The sequence below is a fragment of the Gymnoscopelus microlampas genome (assembly GCF_963454915.1).
Source record: "Gymnoscopelus microlampas genome assembly, chromosome: 3".
Taxonomy (NCBI): Eukaryota; Metazoa; Chordata; class Actinopteri; order Myctophiformes; family Myctophidae; genus Gymnoscopelus; species Gymnoscopelus microlampas.
Window position 1 is genome coordinate 11,092,444 of NC_139940.1, and position 14,811 is coordinate 11,107,254.

At 42.4% G+C, this 14,811-nt stretch overlaps 1 protein-coding gene across 1 annotated transcript; it reads left to right on the forward strand.

The window, feature by feature from the left end:
- Positions 1 to 6,028: 6,028 nt before the first annotated feature.
- Positions 6,029 to 13,592, forward strand: spmip4 (sperm microtubule inner protein 4; the record flags this gene model as incomplete). Its single annotated transcript, XM_084052203.1, has 8 exons — positions 6,029 to 6,060; positions 6,156 to 6,185; positions 6,309 to 6,499; positions 9,563 to 9,651; positions 10,249 to 10,423; positions 11,444 to 11,541; positions 12,393 to 12,617; positions 12,924 to 13,592. The coding sequence occupies 8 exons, from the start codon at positions 6,029 to 6,031 to the stop codon at positions 13,590 to 13,592; spliced, it is 1,509 nt and encodes a 502-aa protein (XP_083908329.1).
- Positions 13,593 to 14,811: the final 1,219 nt, after the last annotated feature.

Genomic DNA, 14,811 nt, shown 5'->3' on the forward strand with positions numbered 1-14,811 from the left:
TCAACCCGGAAAAAAACCCTACGTCCGCTGCCACTACTGCTCCCGGTTTGGCTACAATGGGAAACATGGCCACAGGCTGACTAAATAAGCGATTTAAACGGGTAGTTTCGCTGGCGACCTAAAATATTATGCAGCCGACCAAACCTTAAACATCCGTGCGGTTTAGAATCTACCATTAGTTTTGGGATACGTCTACCATTAGTTTTGGGATACGATGTATACAAAAGGGTAAACAGCGGAGCCTTGGCGGACGTTCGCCCGATCCTGGAAGAGAACGACATAGAACCGTTCTTTATGGAGCTAATGTGCATCGTGTCGTGTGTGGGGAAACAAATCTGGAGTGTTTACTTTCCACAGCAGAGAGTGGGCGGGGTCTATGGTGTAGGGTCGGCGTCGGTGTTGCCATGTCCGCCGATTGTAAGCGCTTTAGGGCCAACGTTGGTGTTATAGGGTTCGTTTGGTTTGGCCTCGTTTTCATAGACCTCACTGCTTGTTTCTCTCGCGAAACCTGGCACACAACGACGCATGCGCAGTTTGATCAAGAGACCACTCTACCACCAACCACCACCACCGTGAGCTTACTAGAATTATAATAGGATACATAATAACATTCAAGTTTCTATTTACAATGTCATGCAAGCTTGGGCTTTTTATTTGATTTTGTATTTGTACTAGTTTCATATCCACTTTGACAAGTACTGTCACATTACAATATAACAGCAATTTACTTAAGCTTACATCATCTCTCTCTCTCTCTCTCTCTCACAGGCACTGATGATCATGGAGTTGTGCCGTTGGCTCAGTCTGTGCTGCTGTGGATTGGGTGTCACTCAACCTGATCCTGTTCCCCATTGTGCTGCCTGTACCACCACAATCCAAGTCTATCTGAATGGGCACATATACAGACACGGCAGCAGTGGAAGTCCTGCTGGAGTTACTGAAGACAATTCCTTTTCTTCCTCCTTTTACTGCTGTGCCTGTACTCCACTCAACCCTCCTGGATCAAGAGGGACCAAGGGGACAAACACACACTCCAGAGGGATCACTCTCTGGAGCAATATGCTGCAGGGGTCAAACAGCATAATGAGTAGACCTCTCCCATTCTGGAAGAATACCTCAAACTTAAAAACTGCTAAGTAAACATTTCTCCGATCAGCAGTCCAGGTAAGACGACATGGTAATGTTTGCCCTTGTACTAATTTAAATTTACATTGATTCTCTATAGATCTAGTAGATTGTAATCAAGACTCTAATAGAAGAATGTATGTAGAATAATGACAAAATAGCGTTTTATTCAATTTTTTGTTTTATATCATGATCAATGAACATATTCTATGGAAAATGTTATATTTTATAATAATGGCAGTTGGAATACTTTTTTTTACATTTCAAAGGCATCTCAAAGACGCAAATACTGTTTTCATTAACATAATATAAGGCTGACCTACATACATACTTCAGACTTTTTTTATTCGTTGCCTGATAGCTCCTAGTATTTTGTAAACATTGTTTTGATTTAACTACATTTACATTGTGCAGGACTACCTACTGATTGAAGAACTCTGTTATATTGATTATTGATTATGTGGCAGAGAGCAGCTAGTCAAAATAGCTATTCTAAATGTTCAGATATTTAATAATGTGATGCGATGCGAGAGTGTGGACTAGCCAACACCAACTCGGGACTGAATCGCTGCCCTCCACACCCTCCTCCCCCCAACAGGGTCTTGAGTGTCCCCCCCCAGGTCTCATCAGTCTCATCCTCCTGCCATTTAATTAATTGAGGAAGGACAGCAACAGAAGCCGGATGGAGGCCAAAGACACACCGAACGGCAGGATTCCTGCTGTCATAAAAGGCCATCGGCACTTCAGCTACGGAGGAGCAGTCATACCTGAGTACTGTATACAAACACATACACATATCGTTGCTGTTGGGCAGAAACCTTGTATCTCCATATTCAAACTTTTTAGGTGTTTTGGTTTTGATGCCCTATTCATCATCCAAGAGTGTCACACTAAAGTAGTGAAAATATGTTCAAATGTTTTGAGCTTGTAGATCGGCTATTTTCACTATTTTAAATTAGTTTTAAAAATAATAATGAAAAGGGAATGGTTTTGGACATACAGTAAAAGGTTTTCCTCCCGGCAGCTACAAGGCCACTGTATATGTTCACACTGGTGATGTGCCGTGGCACTCCTGTCACTCTTGGTTCAATGAACCCTAAAGTCCAGTTTATAGACGACATACACAGACATTACCGTTCACATGTGCAAGGCATCTTTATTGACAAACAAGGGAGATGTCCTTTATACTATGTGAATAAAAGAACAGCAAATTAATGATATTAAAACAATACGACCTGATATATCACGAAGGCAATTCGCTCCACATCTAGGTCTGCATGCAAACAAGCGTTCGGTTGAGCGCCTGGAGAATTCTGAAGTTCTTATCTATTACATTCAGTATATCAACGCTGTGGCTACCAAGGCCTTCCTTCTTACTGGAGCACAGCTACTGTACTCCACACTCTATAAAGTAAAGGTTGACGGCCCAAGGTTCCACAATGGACCATCAACCCCTCCTTGGGTACGAATTTAGTACCCACAACACAACATTATTACAGTATGTGAACAGTATTTTATAGCAATTACTTTATAGCAATTATCCACTAGCATAACATATTGCATGTTCAAAAAAATCAGGTCCCATTTTTCTTTTGTTTTTTTCTTGAGTCATGTGAGCCGAGGAAAACCCTTTTCTTTGAAGGGGAAACTCTGAACTAGGCTGGGGCAGTCCCAAACCTACCATCTGGACATGAGCTCTTATTGGGGACAATTACAAAATTTGTCATTTGATTCCAACAAGTGTATTGCTAAACTTAGGGTCCCCCAGTGGGGCACTCCCACTGAGTTTTCCTTTACAATCAACTATTCTAACATGTGTATTATTATTAATTATTTTTATTCTTGTAATATGTGGGCATTTTGGTTTCTTCTCCAATTCTTCTGGTTGAGGTGGTCACTTTTCCGAGCCCGGAGGAGGAGGTTCCGACAGAGCCCAACTGCAGTATGTAAATTCTCAGTGGTATAGGCTTCAATATAACTCAAATATTTTAATTCAGTAAAAAACAGTAGTGGGTGTCTTGGATGCACCTTAAGTGAATGTGGGGATGTGTTACAACACACACGTGCTCTCTCTCGATCTCCCTACTGTCATCAAAAATCAAAAACAACAAAGAAGAAAAAAAAAAGAATTGGCCCCCAATGCACAGATTGCCTGTGGTCAAGACTTTCATTAACGTGAGTTTATGGAGCACCCCAACATCAAAGTAACCACCAGTGTTCTGCAACCCCTCCCCAAACCTCTAGTGTGTTTGCGTGAACCCAGTTAATTATGTGGTGGGTGCGCCTGACAACATTCACGCACGTCCTACAGTGTAGAGACCCCCTTCAGTCACTCACACACCATTCACTTACCCCAGTCACTGGGACAGATACACACGCAGTTTGGCCCTTCCGGTCAGGAGGTCGCTTGGTTTGCTGTGAATACAGGCGTGCAAGTACATTTAACATTGGCTGCCAGTATTGGAATAGGTACTAAACTGTTTCACCTAATTGAGAGCATCAATGTTGTCATGTGGAAGTATGCTGCTACAAGCACAAGTCTAACATTCTACATTTACCTAAGTAAAGGTACATAAACACTTACACTTAGGTATGCCCAAGTGTTGAGAGTAAAAGTGTGTATTTGTGCAGAATGTCCCCTATTCACAGATCTGCCAGCTCCCAATGCGTCACCTTTGAGCTAGCCTAAATATTCAAGGTTTCCAGCAATAATGCTGAAGTAAAAATACAAGAATGGCCTCTGAAATGTACCGTAGTCGAGTAGAAGTAAAAGTATTGGAAACTGGAACTACTCTGGTGAAGTATAAATGGAGAACCTCAAAATGTACTCAAGTAAGACACTTGAGTAAAAGTACTTTGTGACCTTCCACCACTGAGCCCCATGCAGGTGGTTATCTTCCTTGCTTGCATTCCTAAGTAGGACAAAATCACTAAACAAAAGTGCTCACAGAGCAGACTACACTATCCACTGACTGACATGTACTTGGGTCAAAGTACCAAAAACAAACGCTGGTATCAGAGTGGAGTGAAAACCCATAGTTAGAAATGTAAAACAAGCAGCCTGTCCCCGATCACAATTTCTCAGACCTGACATGCACAATTTTCCCTTGAAAATATCAGATCCACCAGCTCGGATTGCTAGTAATGGAATAGCTAGTGAGCTTGTAGATCGGCAATTTCCAAATGGCTGAGGTGTAGCAGGGCTGAGGTGAAACTGCAGGCAGCTGTAAGGGCTATTTAAGGTAACACTACCTCAGGGCTGTACTTAAGCACAATACTGGACTTCATGTACAAGACGACAGCATACATATAACGACAATAAACATGACAACGACATACATAAAGCGACAATAAACATGACAACAACATACATAAAACGACAATAAACATGACAACATTCGAATGTACTAATTTGAGCTTAGGCTATACGCTATCTTTTCCTTTGAACCCGGCGTAACTTCGGGGCCGTTGCTGGGAGGATAAACTCTGTCCACCCAGCCAACCTAACGGGACATCATGGGGTATAGGGAGTTCAAAGCCTAGTTTAAACCTAAACATATGTATTATTTTTGATCAAGGCCGCATTTACAGTCCTTAACATCTCCTCGCTCGGATGCTGGAGCTAAACATGTATTATTTTTTATCAAGGCCGCATTTACAGTCCTTAACATCACCTCGCTCGGATGCTGGAGCTAAACATAGGCATACGCTATCTTTTCCTTTGAACCCGGCGTAATTTCGGGGCCGTTGCTGGGAGGATAAACGGTCCACCCAGCCAACCTAACGGGACATCATGGGGTATAGGGAGTTCAAGCCTAGTTTAATACACAAAAGTCATTCAATCTGCTGTTCAGTGGTGACTTCACATGCATGTAATCATATTTACACATTACCTTTCACAATTGACCTAAATTTGATATAATACAATTCACATATAGCACCGCGTGTACCCTTCCTGGGGCCCCAAGGAATTGTAGCACGTAGTGTATGGGCGAATTGTTGTTTGAATCCTATGGATCCAGCGGTCGTCTGGACTAGACAGGGTCACGGTCGGGGTCACCAGCTGATGTGCCGTGGCACTCCTGTCACTCTTGGTTCAATGAACCCTAAAGTCCAGTTTATAGACGACATACACAGAAATTACCGTTCACATGCGCAAGGCATCTTTATTGACAAACAAGGGAGATTTCCTTTATACTATGTGAATAAAAGAACAGCAAATTAATGATATTAAAACAATACGACCTGATATCACGAAGGCAATTCGCTCCACATCTAGGTCTGCATGCAAACAAGCGTTCGGTTGAGCGCCTGGAGAATTCTGAAGTTATTATCTATTACATTCAGTATATCAACGCTGTGGCTACCAAGGCCTTCCTTCTTACTGGAGCACAGCTACTGTACTCCACACTCTATAAAGTAAAGGTTGACGGCCCAAGGTTCCACAATGGACCATCACTGGCAGCCCAAAACACATTTTTGGCCTATCCAGATTAGATACAATGGTGACGCCCGCTGACAATAGCCCACTGACAATAGCCCACTGACAATTCTACAAACTTGTGGGTTTGCAGAACTGCTATTTTCAGGGGGCGCTCGACAGAGTCATACAACAGTATACAGTATAGACTAGAGTACAGTATAAGTTAAGGATTACTCGCGCATATGCTGTTATGTTGTTACCACAGAAACCAATGAAGATAGATCAACAATGTTTGGATCAAATCTGATCAAAGTGTGTATAGTCAGGCCCAAAGATCAGATTTGCTGTCTGAACAAAGCCTGTATGACCATGTGTGTCAGATGGTATCTGCTTAATTTCTACCTATACAGTATGTTATTATGTTTGTTTTACTTTCACAGGAACATCACCATACAGCAACGTTATGATATCACTCCCACAATGAAAAGCAATCTCCGTCTCAATGATCAGCTGTAGGTAGCCATCTGTATCAAATAAATATCATATCAATGTACCTGCTTTGATAAAACATAACCCCAAATGTTTTTTCTATCCATTTCCTTTTCAGCGTTCCAAAACCAACTGATATAAACATTGGGTGAGTGGTTTGTGCTTTACATTATGCTACACATTTTTCCATAATGTATATAGTGGCCGCCGTTTGCTGTCGTGTTTTCCTCAAATGCTTCCTGTCCATTTCTTTATTTGCCACTTCACATAGTGAAAGAATGATAAAGGTCGCCATTCCAAAAGAGCATCCCTATTCATCTCACATCTCCCGGTTCGCAATGTTCCCAGCATTCCATTCCCCGGATGACCCCGTCAATGGAGTTCGAGCTGCTTCCCGGCCGACCCTTAACGCCCTGGTACCCTCCAGCGCTCCAGCGGTCACTGTTTTGAGTAAAACCATAGGTAAGAAGTGCAGCATGTCATAAGATACCTCTGACTGAAGGAAGAGGGACACAGCAGTTCTAGACATCAGAATGTTTTTAACCACTATACTCTAGGGTTTAAGTTGTTAAGCGTCGTGTAGAGTATAACATATCAGGTGAGAAAACGTTTTCATGCCATGGCTCTGCAGGACTCTGTGTGTCCGGAGCTAATCTTACAAACTGCAAAAATCCCTACCCCCTGTAGTGTGGAAGGTACACCCACACTTTTCCCACAAGGACATTTTCCTGCACCTATGGGTGCTTGGACTGATATGCACAAGGACACTTTTGGCACCTTGGGGGGCGTGGCCTTAAGTGCATTTACACACATACACATCACATCATGCAACACAACATAATGTGCACATGCATATGAAAGGACCGCAATGGAAATTAGCCACTGGCTTTTTTGCGGCTATCCTTTTGATGTGACAATGTACTGTATGTCATTTTACATACAGTATGTTTTGTTATCAATGAAGTTGTCAAAGTCAAAGACTCTTGTGCACACTGCCAGCATGGACCACAGAAGTAACAAAAACATTTTCACACATATGCTTCATGCTTTTTGTTATATTGGCTGAGGTAGAGGCTTGAGATTATGTTTTCGTCTGTGAGCAGCTGTCCGTTGGACCGATCGGTGTAAAACTTTGCAGGCACACTCTCAGTAGTAACTGCCACCCCACATTTTTCACATCGGCCTCATGGTGGTGTTAAAACAGCAAACTTCATGTTTTGGCCCATAACTATTGAATTGTAGGTCGTACAATCAAATGTTTCTCCCTAGATTCCTTGGATCGTGACACAACTCCCTATATAGGCCCCACATATTTGTGCCAGACTATATTGCGTTTTTTGCGTTTTCTTCTAAACACACTTTTTGCTACTAGGCTACTCCTAAAAATGGTGTCCAAAACTCGAACAAATCGGTTTATCTGAAACATCTCTGGAGCCATTTGATGCATCAGTCAGATTTTTCATTTTCCATTCCGATTGGCTATATCTGACTTAAAAATGGGTAGGTAACTCGACCTGGCAGAGGCAGAGGAGCAGACCCTTTCTAATTGACTTTCATTTAATAATGGAAGTCAATGAGGCTCTGATTGGGTTGAAACCTTGTTTTTTTTAAGTGTTCTGTGCTGTTAAAGTGAGCGGCGGAAAATTCGGAGAAAACATTACCTGATTGACATCAATCAGGTAAATTGACTCCTTCGCTCTAGAGGCACAGAACATTAAAAACTTTTAAAGAGAAAGAGAAGAGAGACTTTTCACAAATCCAATTTGTTTCTCAAATCTGAGATTTAGGACTGACTGTCCACACTTACATGTGCAAGTGATCAGATCAGATTTGTGTATACAGACATCGTTGATCTATGTGTATTGGTTGCTGTGGTAACAACGCAACGACATACTGTATACGAGAGTAATGTTGGTCTGTGGAACAATATACCTAACTGTTCAGGTATTCAATCGTTGGATTGAACACACATACACATGCCTATGTCAACTTCTTCTTGCGTATGTCATCAGATCCTCAGCTCCGTTGCAGCAAGCCAGTCCAGCATTTCGTCATCCAGGTTCATCAGGCCTAGGTCGCCATGTGGTGGGCGGTGTTTCGGGCAGCCTATTGACATACCATCCCTATTGACATAGGCATGTCATAATAGGTGTACGTTAGCAGATCGATCTACAAGCTCACAACCCATCATGTTGTATCAAACATTGCATCAGTGACAAGGTCCTGCAGATTCCTCCTCTACAACATCAGGAGGATTCGCCCCTTCCTCACGGAGAAGGCAGCCCAGGTGCTCATCCAGGCTCTTGTCATCTCCCGCCTGGACTACTGCAACTCCCTCCTTGCTGGTGCTCCGGCATCTGCCATCAGACCTCTGGAGCTTGTTCAGAAAGCTGCGGCTCGTCTGGTGTTCAACCGCCCCAAGTGCTCCCACACAACTATCCTTCTCCGTTCTCTACAATGGCTCCCCGTAGCGGCTCGCATCCAGTTTAAAACCCTGGTGCTAGCCTATAGGGCAGTGAAAGGAACAGCTCCTTCTTACCTCCGGGCTATGGTCGATGCCTACACCCCTGCCCGACCACTTCGGTCTGCCACCTCGGGGCGACTGATTGCCTCGTCACTCAAGGGTCCCTCTGGCCGATCCACACGGTCACAACTTTTTTCTGTTCTGGCCCCACAGTGGTGGAATGAACTTCCCACTGATGTCAGGACAGCAGAGTCACTGCCCATCTTTCACCGCAGACTGAAAACCCACCTCTTCAGGAAACACTACCCTTCCTCTTTGCCTGGCCTACTTGTTGTTAACTAGTTGTACGAACGCTTGTTTTATTGTTGTATTGTTTTATTGGATCTTGTCTAGTCGATACAATTATTTGTTTTAGCTCCTGCTCATTTGATTTAGCTATTTTGTCTCATCTGTTTAAGGAAATAGGTAGCTGATATATTGCACTTTTACCTTAGCGCTTGGTATACTCTTGGTTGCTTGTTTTTGCAGAAAATGCACTTAAGACTTCTGGTGATTAGTAGTTTTCGTTCCCTACCTATGTTGAATGCACTTATTGTAAGTCGCTTTGGATAAAAGCGTCTGCTAATTGACTGTAATGTAATGTAATGTAATGTTGTGACCTTGTAAATTGGATATTTTTGCCAAAGAGCTTTAGTGTTGTGGGAAAACTATGTATACAAAGTATATAAGTCATTAACCACTTAAGTCCTGTTGTAAACTTCATCGTACGATGGTGCCACGCTGCGAAAATAGCCAATCAAGCTCACAATGCATTCAAAACGATGCTTTGTTGTGAGGTTGTAGATCTGCTAGTTTGGCTATAATGACATACCTAAAGTAGGGATGCCAGGAAAGTGTTTAATAAATAATATTATAAAGTATTAAGGGGGGGCAGTGGTCTGGCCGCTGTTTTTTTAAATGAATTTCTTTTTTTATGAAGGGGGATAGTAAAATGTTGTAACAGTGTTTCCATAGAGTTCTAACTTCTGGGTTTTCAAAATGTCTTGTGTTCCAAACTGCAGGGGGTCCGTATAGACATGAGGTCTTGGAGGCACCGCTGTCAGTCAGTAACACAACTGTTGAGTGGCCAGGAGAACGTGGCTTCTTGGACGTGAGTGTTCAAATAAACTAAAGTACTGTAAGACCTTTCAGTCATTTCTGACTGAAAGGTTCTCATTTTGAAAAGAAGAAATCACATTACTGTTGAATGTTTTTCAAGAGCAAAATATCTGGCACCAAGCTAGTGAATTCCCAAACGGTGTACCAATGTACAGTACTAGGGATTTTGTTACAACCACACATGATTGTTGCAATATATACAAACTATACAAAAGTTATGAATGATTTTTGTATTTACTACTGCTGTCTACAGTATATCAGTACTTTGTGCAAACTCATTTCCCAATACGAAGACAAATTATATACTGTACCCTAATACACTTTATGTGAAGCCTACTGTATGTCAATCATGCATAATAAATAATATTTAGAATGCATTTTTAACACACACTGTACAGTTATAAAATCAAGTCAAGATTGTCCAAACACCGGAAATGCTGCTACAATGTCTGAGAAAACCAGAACAATATACTTTTTCTCTCCTGTGCTCGTACACATGATGTAACAAATAAAGAAAGCTTGACGAACCTTGAAGTTTGAATCTTGGTCGATGATGTACTTTAACAATCCTGTCTTCTTTCTATTCCAGTACACAAAACCATTAAAAGGCCAGGGCCAGGTGTTCTATCCCAGTCCTCCAAAAACAGTGTTCCCCAACTCCAGACTCCGTAACTGGGATATTACTCTGTCGGATCGGACTGCAAACACTCAAAAAAATGTGGAGAAGTCACACTGGATCACGTCCTATCAACTGCAATACACAGGTATGCTTACCCACATAAACCCTATCTATTTTGTTGAGTCCCACAGGGACCTATACTTGCTATCCTCCTTTGTTCCCTAGTCTACACCAAATCTCCTCAGCAAAAATAGCAGCTCTCTAAGCGTTGTGAGCATAGAGCTTGCATTGAGGTTGACAAATGTAAGACAGGGGTAGTGAGTTCCCAAATGCTGGTGTCCAATATATCAGCAGTAGTAATATAACGTGCCTACAGTACAGTACAGTTTAAAGATTTATGGGAATACTGAGCCAACATTATTGGTAATAAGTGCAGGACAAACCCTAAAACACAAGATTTCACATGAATCCCTGGCATCCCTATTTTGGACATGTGGAAAACATTTTCTTAGATTTTCAAACATTTCAAAATGTTTGACAGAGACCAATTATTTCAAAATCTACAAGCTCAACATTTGACAAAAGTAAAAAAAATGAAAAAATGAAATTGGATGGCTGAGTCACTGAGTGGTTAGGTTTCAGACAACATGAGCTGTATTCAGTGGTGAAAAGTAACTAAGTACATTTACTCAAGTACTGTACTTAAGTACAATTTTGAGGTACTTTTACTTTACTGGAGTATTTCCAATTCACATCTCAGAGGAAAATGTTGTACTTTTACTCCACTACAATTATTTGAAAACTTTATTTACTCGTTACTTTTCAGATATAAGTTATGATATTATGAAACATACATTAACCACTTAGCCCTATTTTAGACCTAGGCTATTTGAAAATAGCCGATCTAAGCTCACAACATGTCGCATCGCGACGCATTGTGAGCTTGTAGATCTGCTATTTTAAAAATGTTTTCTACTTTTACTTTTGGTACTTTAAGCATATTTTGAAATGCAATACATTGTGAGCTTGTTAGATGAGCTATTTTCACTATTTGTCGCACTACTAAGATATATAGGGCTCAAGTGGTTAATCAAGCAACATTTCGATCCATGATTGATCTTTGTCAGTTCAATATAGTCTGCTAGTGACATTTTGGTTTCTCCAGGATCAGGGCCAACAAACCCACTGAAGATGGATGACTACAATGAAAACATAATTGATTCTTCAGCTCCTGGTGGAATGACGCCACACGCCACACCACTGGTAGGCTACTATAGAATTGTGTACAAGCGTGCACAGTCAATTCATAGTAATGCATGATGACACGAGGAGAGATCAGATAAGATCTGCAGCAAACTGTAGTTTACCCATTCAACATGCTCCCAGAAGTCACACTTTCTCTTTCACTACTTTTTCTGTTAGGGAGGTTTTGACCCCCTGCAAGGGCCCAGCAGGCCCAGACAATCTCCCCCTATCTTCTTACCTGGCTGTGGATATCATAGCTATAAGCCAGTGTCATATTAACCATATTAACCTTTCTATACACAACCATGTAGTTCCTGATATTTGGAAAACAGCTTTTGTTCTCCCATTATTGAAAGATGGCTATACCACAAGCTCTCCGTTTTAGTCAAGGCCCTTGAAAGGCTGCTGGTGAATGACCAGATTAAGGAATACATGGCTTGCTTGAACAATATTTTATCTCTCGACCAGTCAGGTTTTAGGAAGCAGCATGGTACTGTAATAGTTGCAATAAAAGTGTTAAACGACATTGTGGAGGCTTTGAACACGATGAACTACGGTACGGTACCACTCTATTTATCAATCTGTTGTGTGGAATGCTGCTGTCTGCCAGGTCTCTCATGAGAATGAGACCTCAAGTCTCATCGAGATTCCTGTTTAAATAAGAAAACAAATAAAAAAGATATGATGTGATGTTATGACATGACAGATAAGGCGGAACATGGCTGATCTCTCAGGAGATATTGTGGCCACTACAGCAGCCAAGCAACAATTATGAACGCATGTGCCGTAGACAGTGACACCAAACCCATGAGCTCGTTTCAAGCCGTGCTAAACCAGAATATATTCAAGTCTGTCCTCCTGTCTCCCAGAGAGAAAGGTCCCACCCCATGTTTGTGACCTCCAAACCGAGAGAAGGACGTAAGACGGGGAGACATCGTGGACATCATAGTGCTTTGAAGGCCATCTCCCACCTGTCCACTGAGCCTACTGCTCAACCTGTCGAAGCTCCTCCTCCAAACCATCGTCTGACCCCAGCAGCCGTCCCACACCCAACCCCACCCACCAATACCACCACCAATACTACACCCGCTTCTGTAAGGAACTTGAGCTTTTTCATTTGTTTTTACTTTTTGTATTGAGAGTGGGGGCTAGTCTAGTTTAGCTCTTTTTTTTAAAGCTTAGTTTTAGTTTAGTTTTACTTTTACTTTTAATGTTGTTTTTTTATTGGGGTATTTGTCAGGGGTGAGATTAAAAAAGATCAGGAAAAAGTATTAAACTCAACAATACCAAACAAAATGCCACTGCTAAAACAGGATCGATTTGTCTGTCTGTCTCTCTGTCTGTCTGTCTGTCTGTTTGTCTGTCTGTCTGTCTGTCTAACGATCTATCTATCTATCTAGGCAGTGTTCAGCAGAAGCCTCACTGAGCCTGGATCTGCTGAGGATGTCAATGTGGCAGTAAATACCCGACAACCGGACGCCAGAGGCTCCACACGCACGGTCAGCAAGAGAGGTGAACATTTTAGAGTCAAGTTTGACGATGGTCACCTTCAAGAAACAGAATCACCCAACAGCCAAGGGACAAAAGCTCGGCAGACAGAAGCCTCAAAGATCACAGACACAGAGCAGCAGGTAGCCTCGTACAGCCATCCGCATCTCCGGATAGAGACGGCAGAGGTGGACAAACACAAAGCCATAGCAGAGCTCACTACGCACGCACAACGGCAAGACTTAGCCATAGAGGGTGTGGAATCATCAAGGGCAGATTTTGATCCACAAACTCCACAAAGGGACAGAGAGACGCTGCCGAGGAGTGTCTCCACTCCCTGCATCCTACCCAGACCTCCTGTCCTGCCCGACATCATCCACCCTGCAGGTAAAGGTGAAGCTGGTCCTCATGGCCGCTGTTTCTCTAGCCTGCTGGAGCTCCAGGACTCATTCAGTAAGTCAGAGGCCCGCCGCAACTTCAACAATGCCAACAGCGTGGCCGGAGTGGACTTGAGAGACGACATCCACACAGGGAAGAAACATCGATTCTATGGCATCAACTGCTATTACCTCCATGGGTAGAACAGCAGAATAATAATATGTCATAGAATATTAATAATAATCTCCCAGATGGTGTGTGTGTGTGTGTGTGTGTGTGTGTGTGTGTGTGTGTGTGTGTGTGTGTGCGTGTGTGCGTGTGTGCGTGTGTGCGTGCGTGCATGCGTGCGTGCGTGTGTCAAAAACAGACTATACAAAAAAGTCCTTTCCAGAAATCTGGTTTGTTCTTTCATGTTATGCCCTTCAAATAAAACAACTTCAAATGCACATGATCACGCATTATGTCATCTGATATGTTCAACTTATTGGTTTTCCTCAGCCTGTGTGTGATCAAGGCACAGCTTGCAGCATTTCACAACATTAGACATTTGGTCTTTGGTGTTATGTGCCTCATTTGGTGTTCATCATCTGTGGCGTTTATCACTTGTGGTGCTCATCATTTGTGGTGTTCATCATTTGTGGTGTTCACTGCAACAATGAAAATAGGCTATTGTACAACCATGCCATTGCATGAAGCTCTTATAGAAGTCACGGCCAAGTGTAGAAAAGGTCCTTCGAGAGTAATTATTGTGTACCAGCTACACTAAAAGCACAAAAGCAATAAAATGGTGCTACTGTGGATTGCTGTACTTCATGTCTACGCATGCGTCTAAAGCCCACAGCCGAATAAGCAAAAGCATCCCAATTTATCACTTGAAAATATTTCATTTACGGCGAGCGTCACCATTGAGCAATGAAGTATACAGAACATCAGGCTGAAGTTTAAAGTTGTACTGTTTAACTCGACAGAGGAGAAGCCTTGCAAGAGAGCGAGACAGGGATAGGTGTTCACCAGCATAGAGGTACAGACTAGTACAGTATGTGCTTCCTGTGAATGGAATGCACTTCTTTGTACCCCTGCTGCAGTAACCTTGCAGGAGAGTTCTTTTGAAAGGATTGAAATGCCTTTTCACATGTTGGTTTTCTGCAGCTAGATTGACTCGGCACAAAAGAGGTTTTTTTTTGCGACAGCGAGGCATCCTTGAGCAGCGAGCCTGTGGCCTTGAGCGCCACAGCAACTCCTCATTCAGGGCTTTTGAAAGGGCCGTCTTGCCACTGCACACAAAGCACAACAGATCTGCACGATTTCCCTTCTGAGTGCTGTACACAGCCTTCAGGGACTTGATATCTGCTCACAAGATGGTGTTTGAGGACAATACAGATGGATTTTATTTTTAGATTGCCAACTGTCATTATTCTTGTC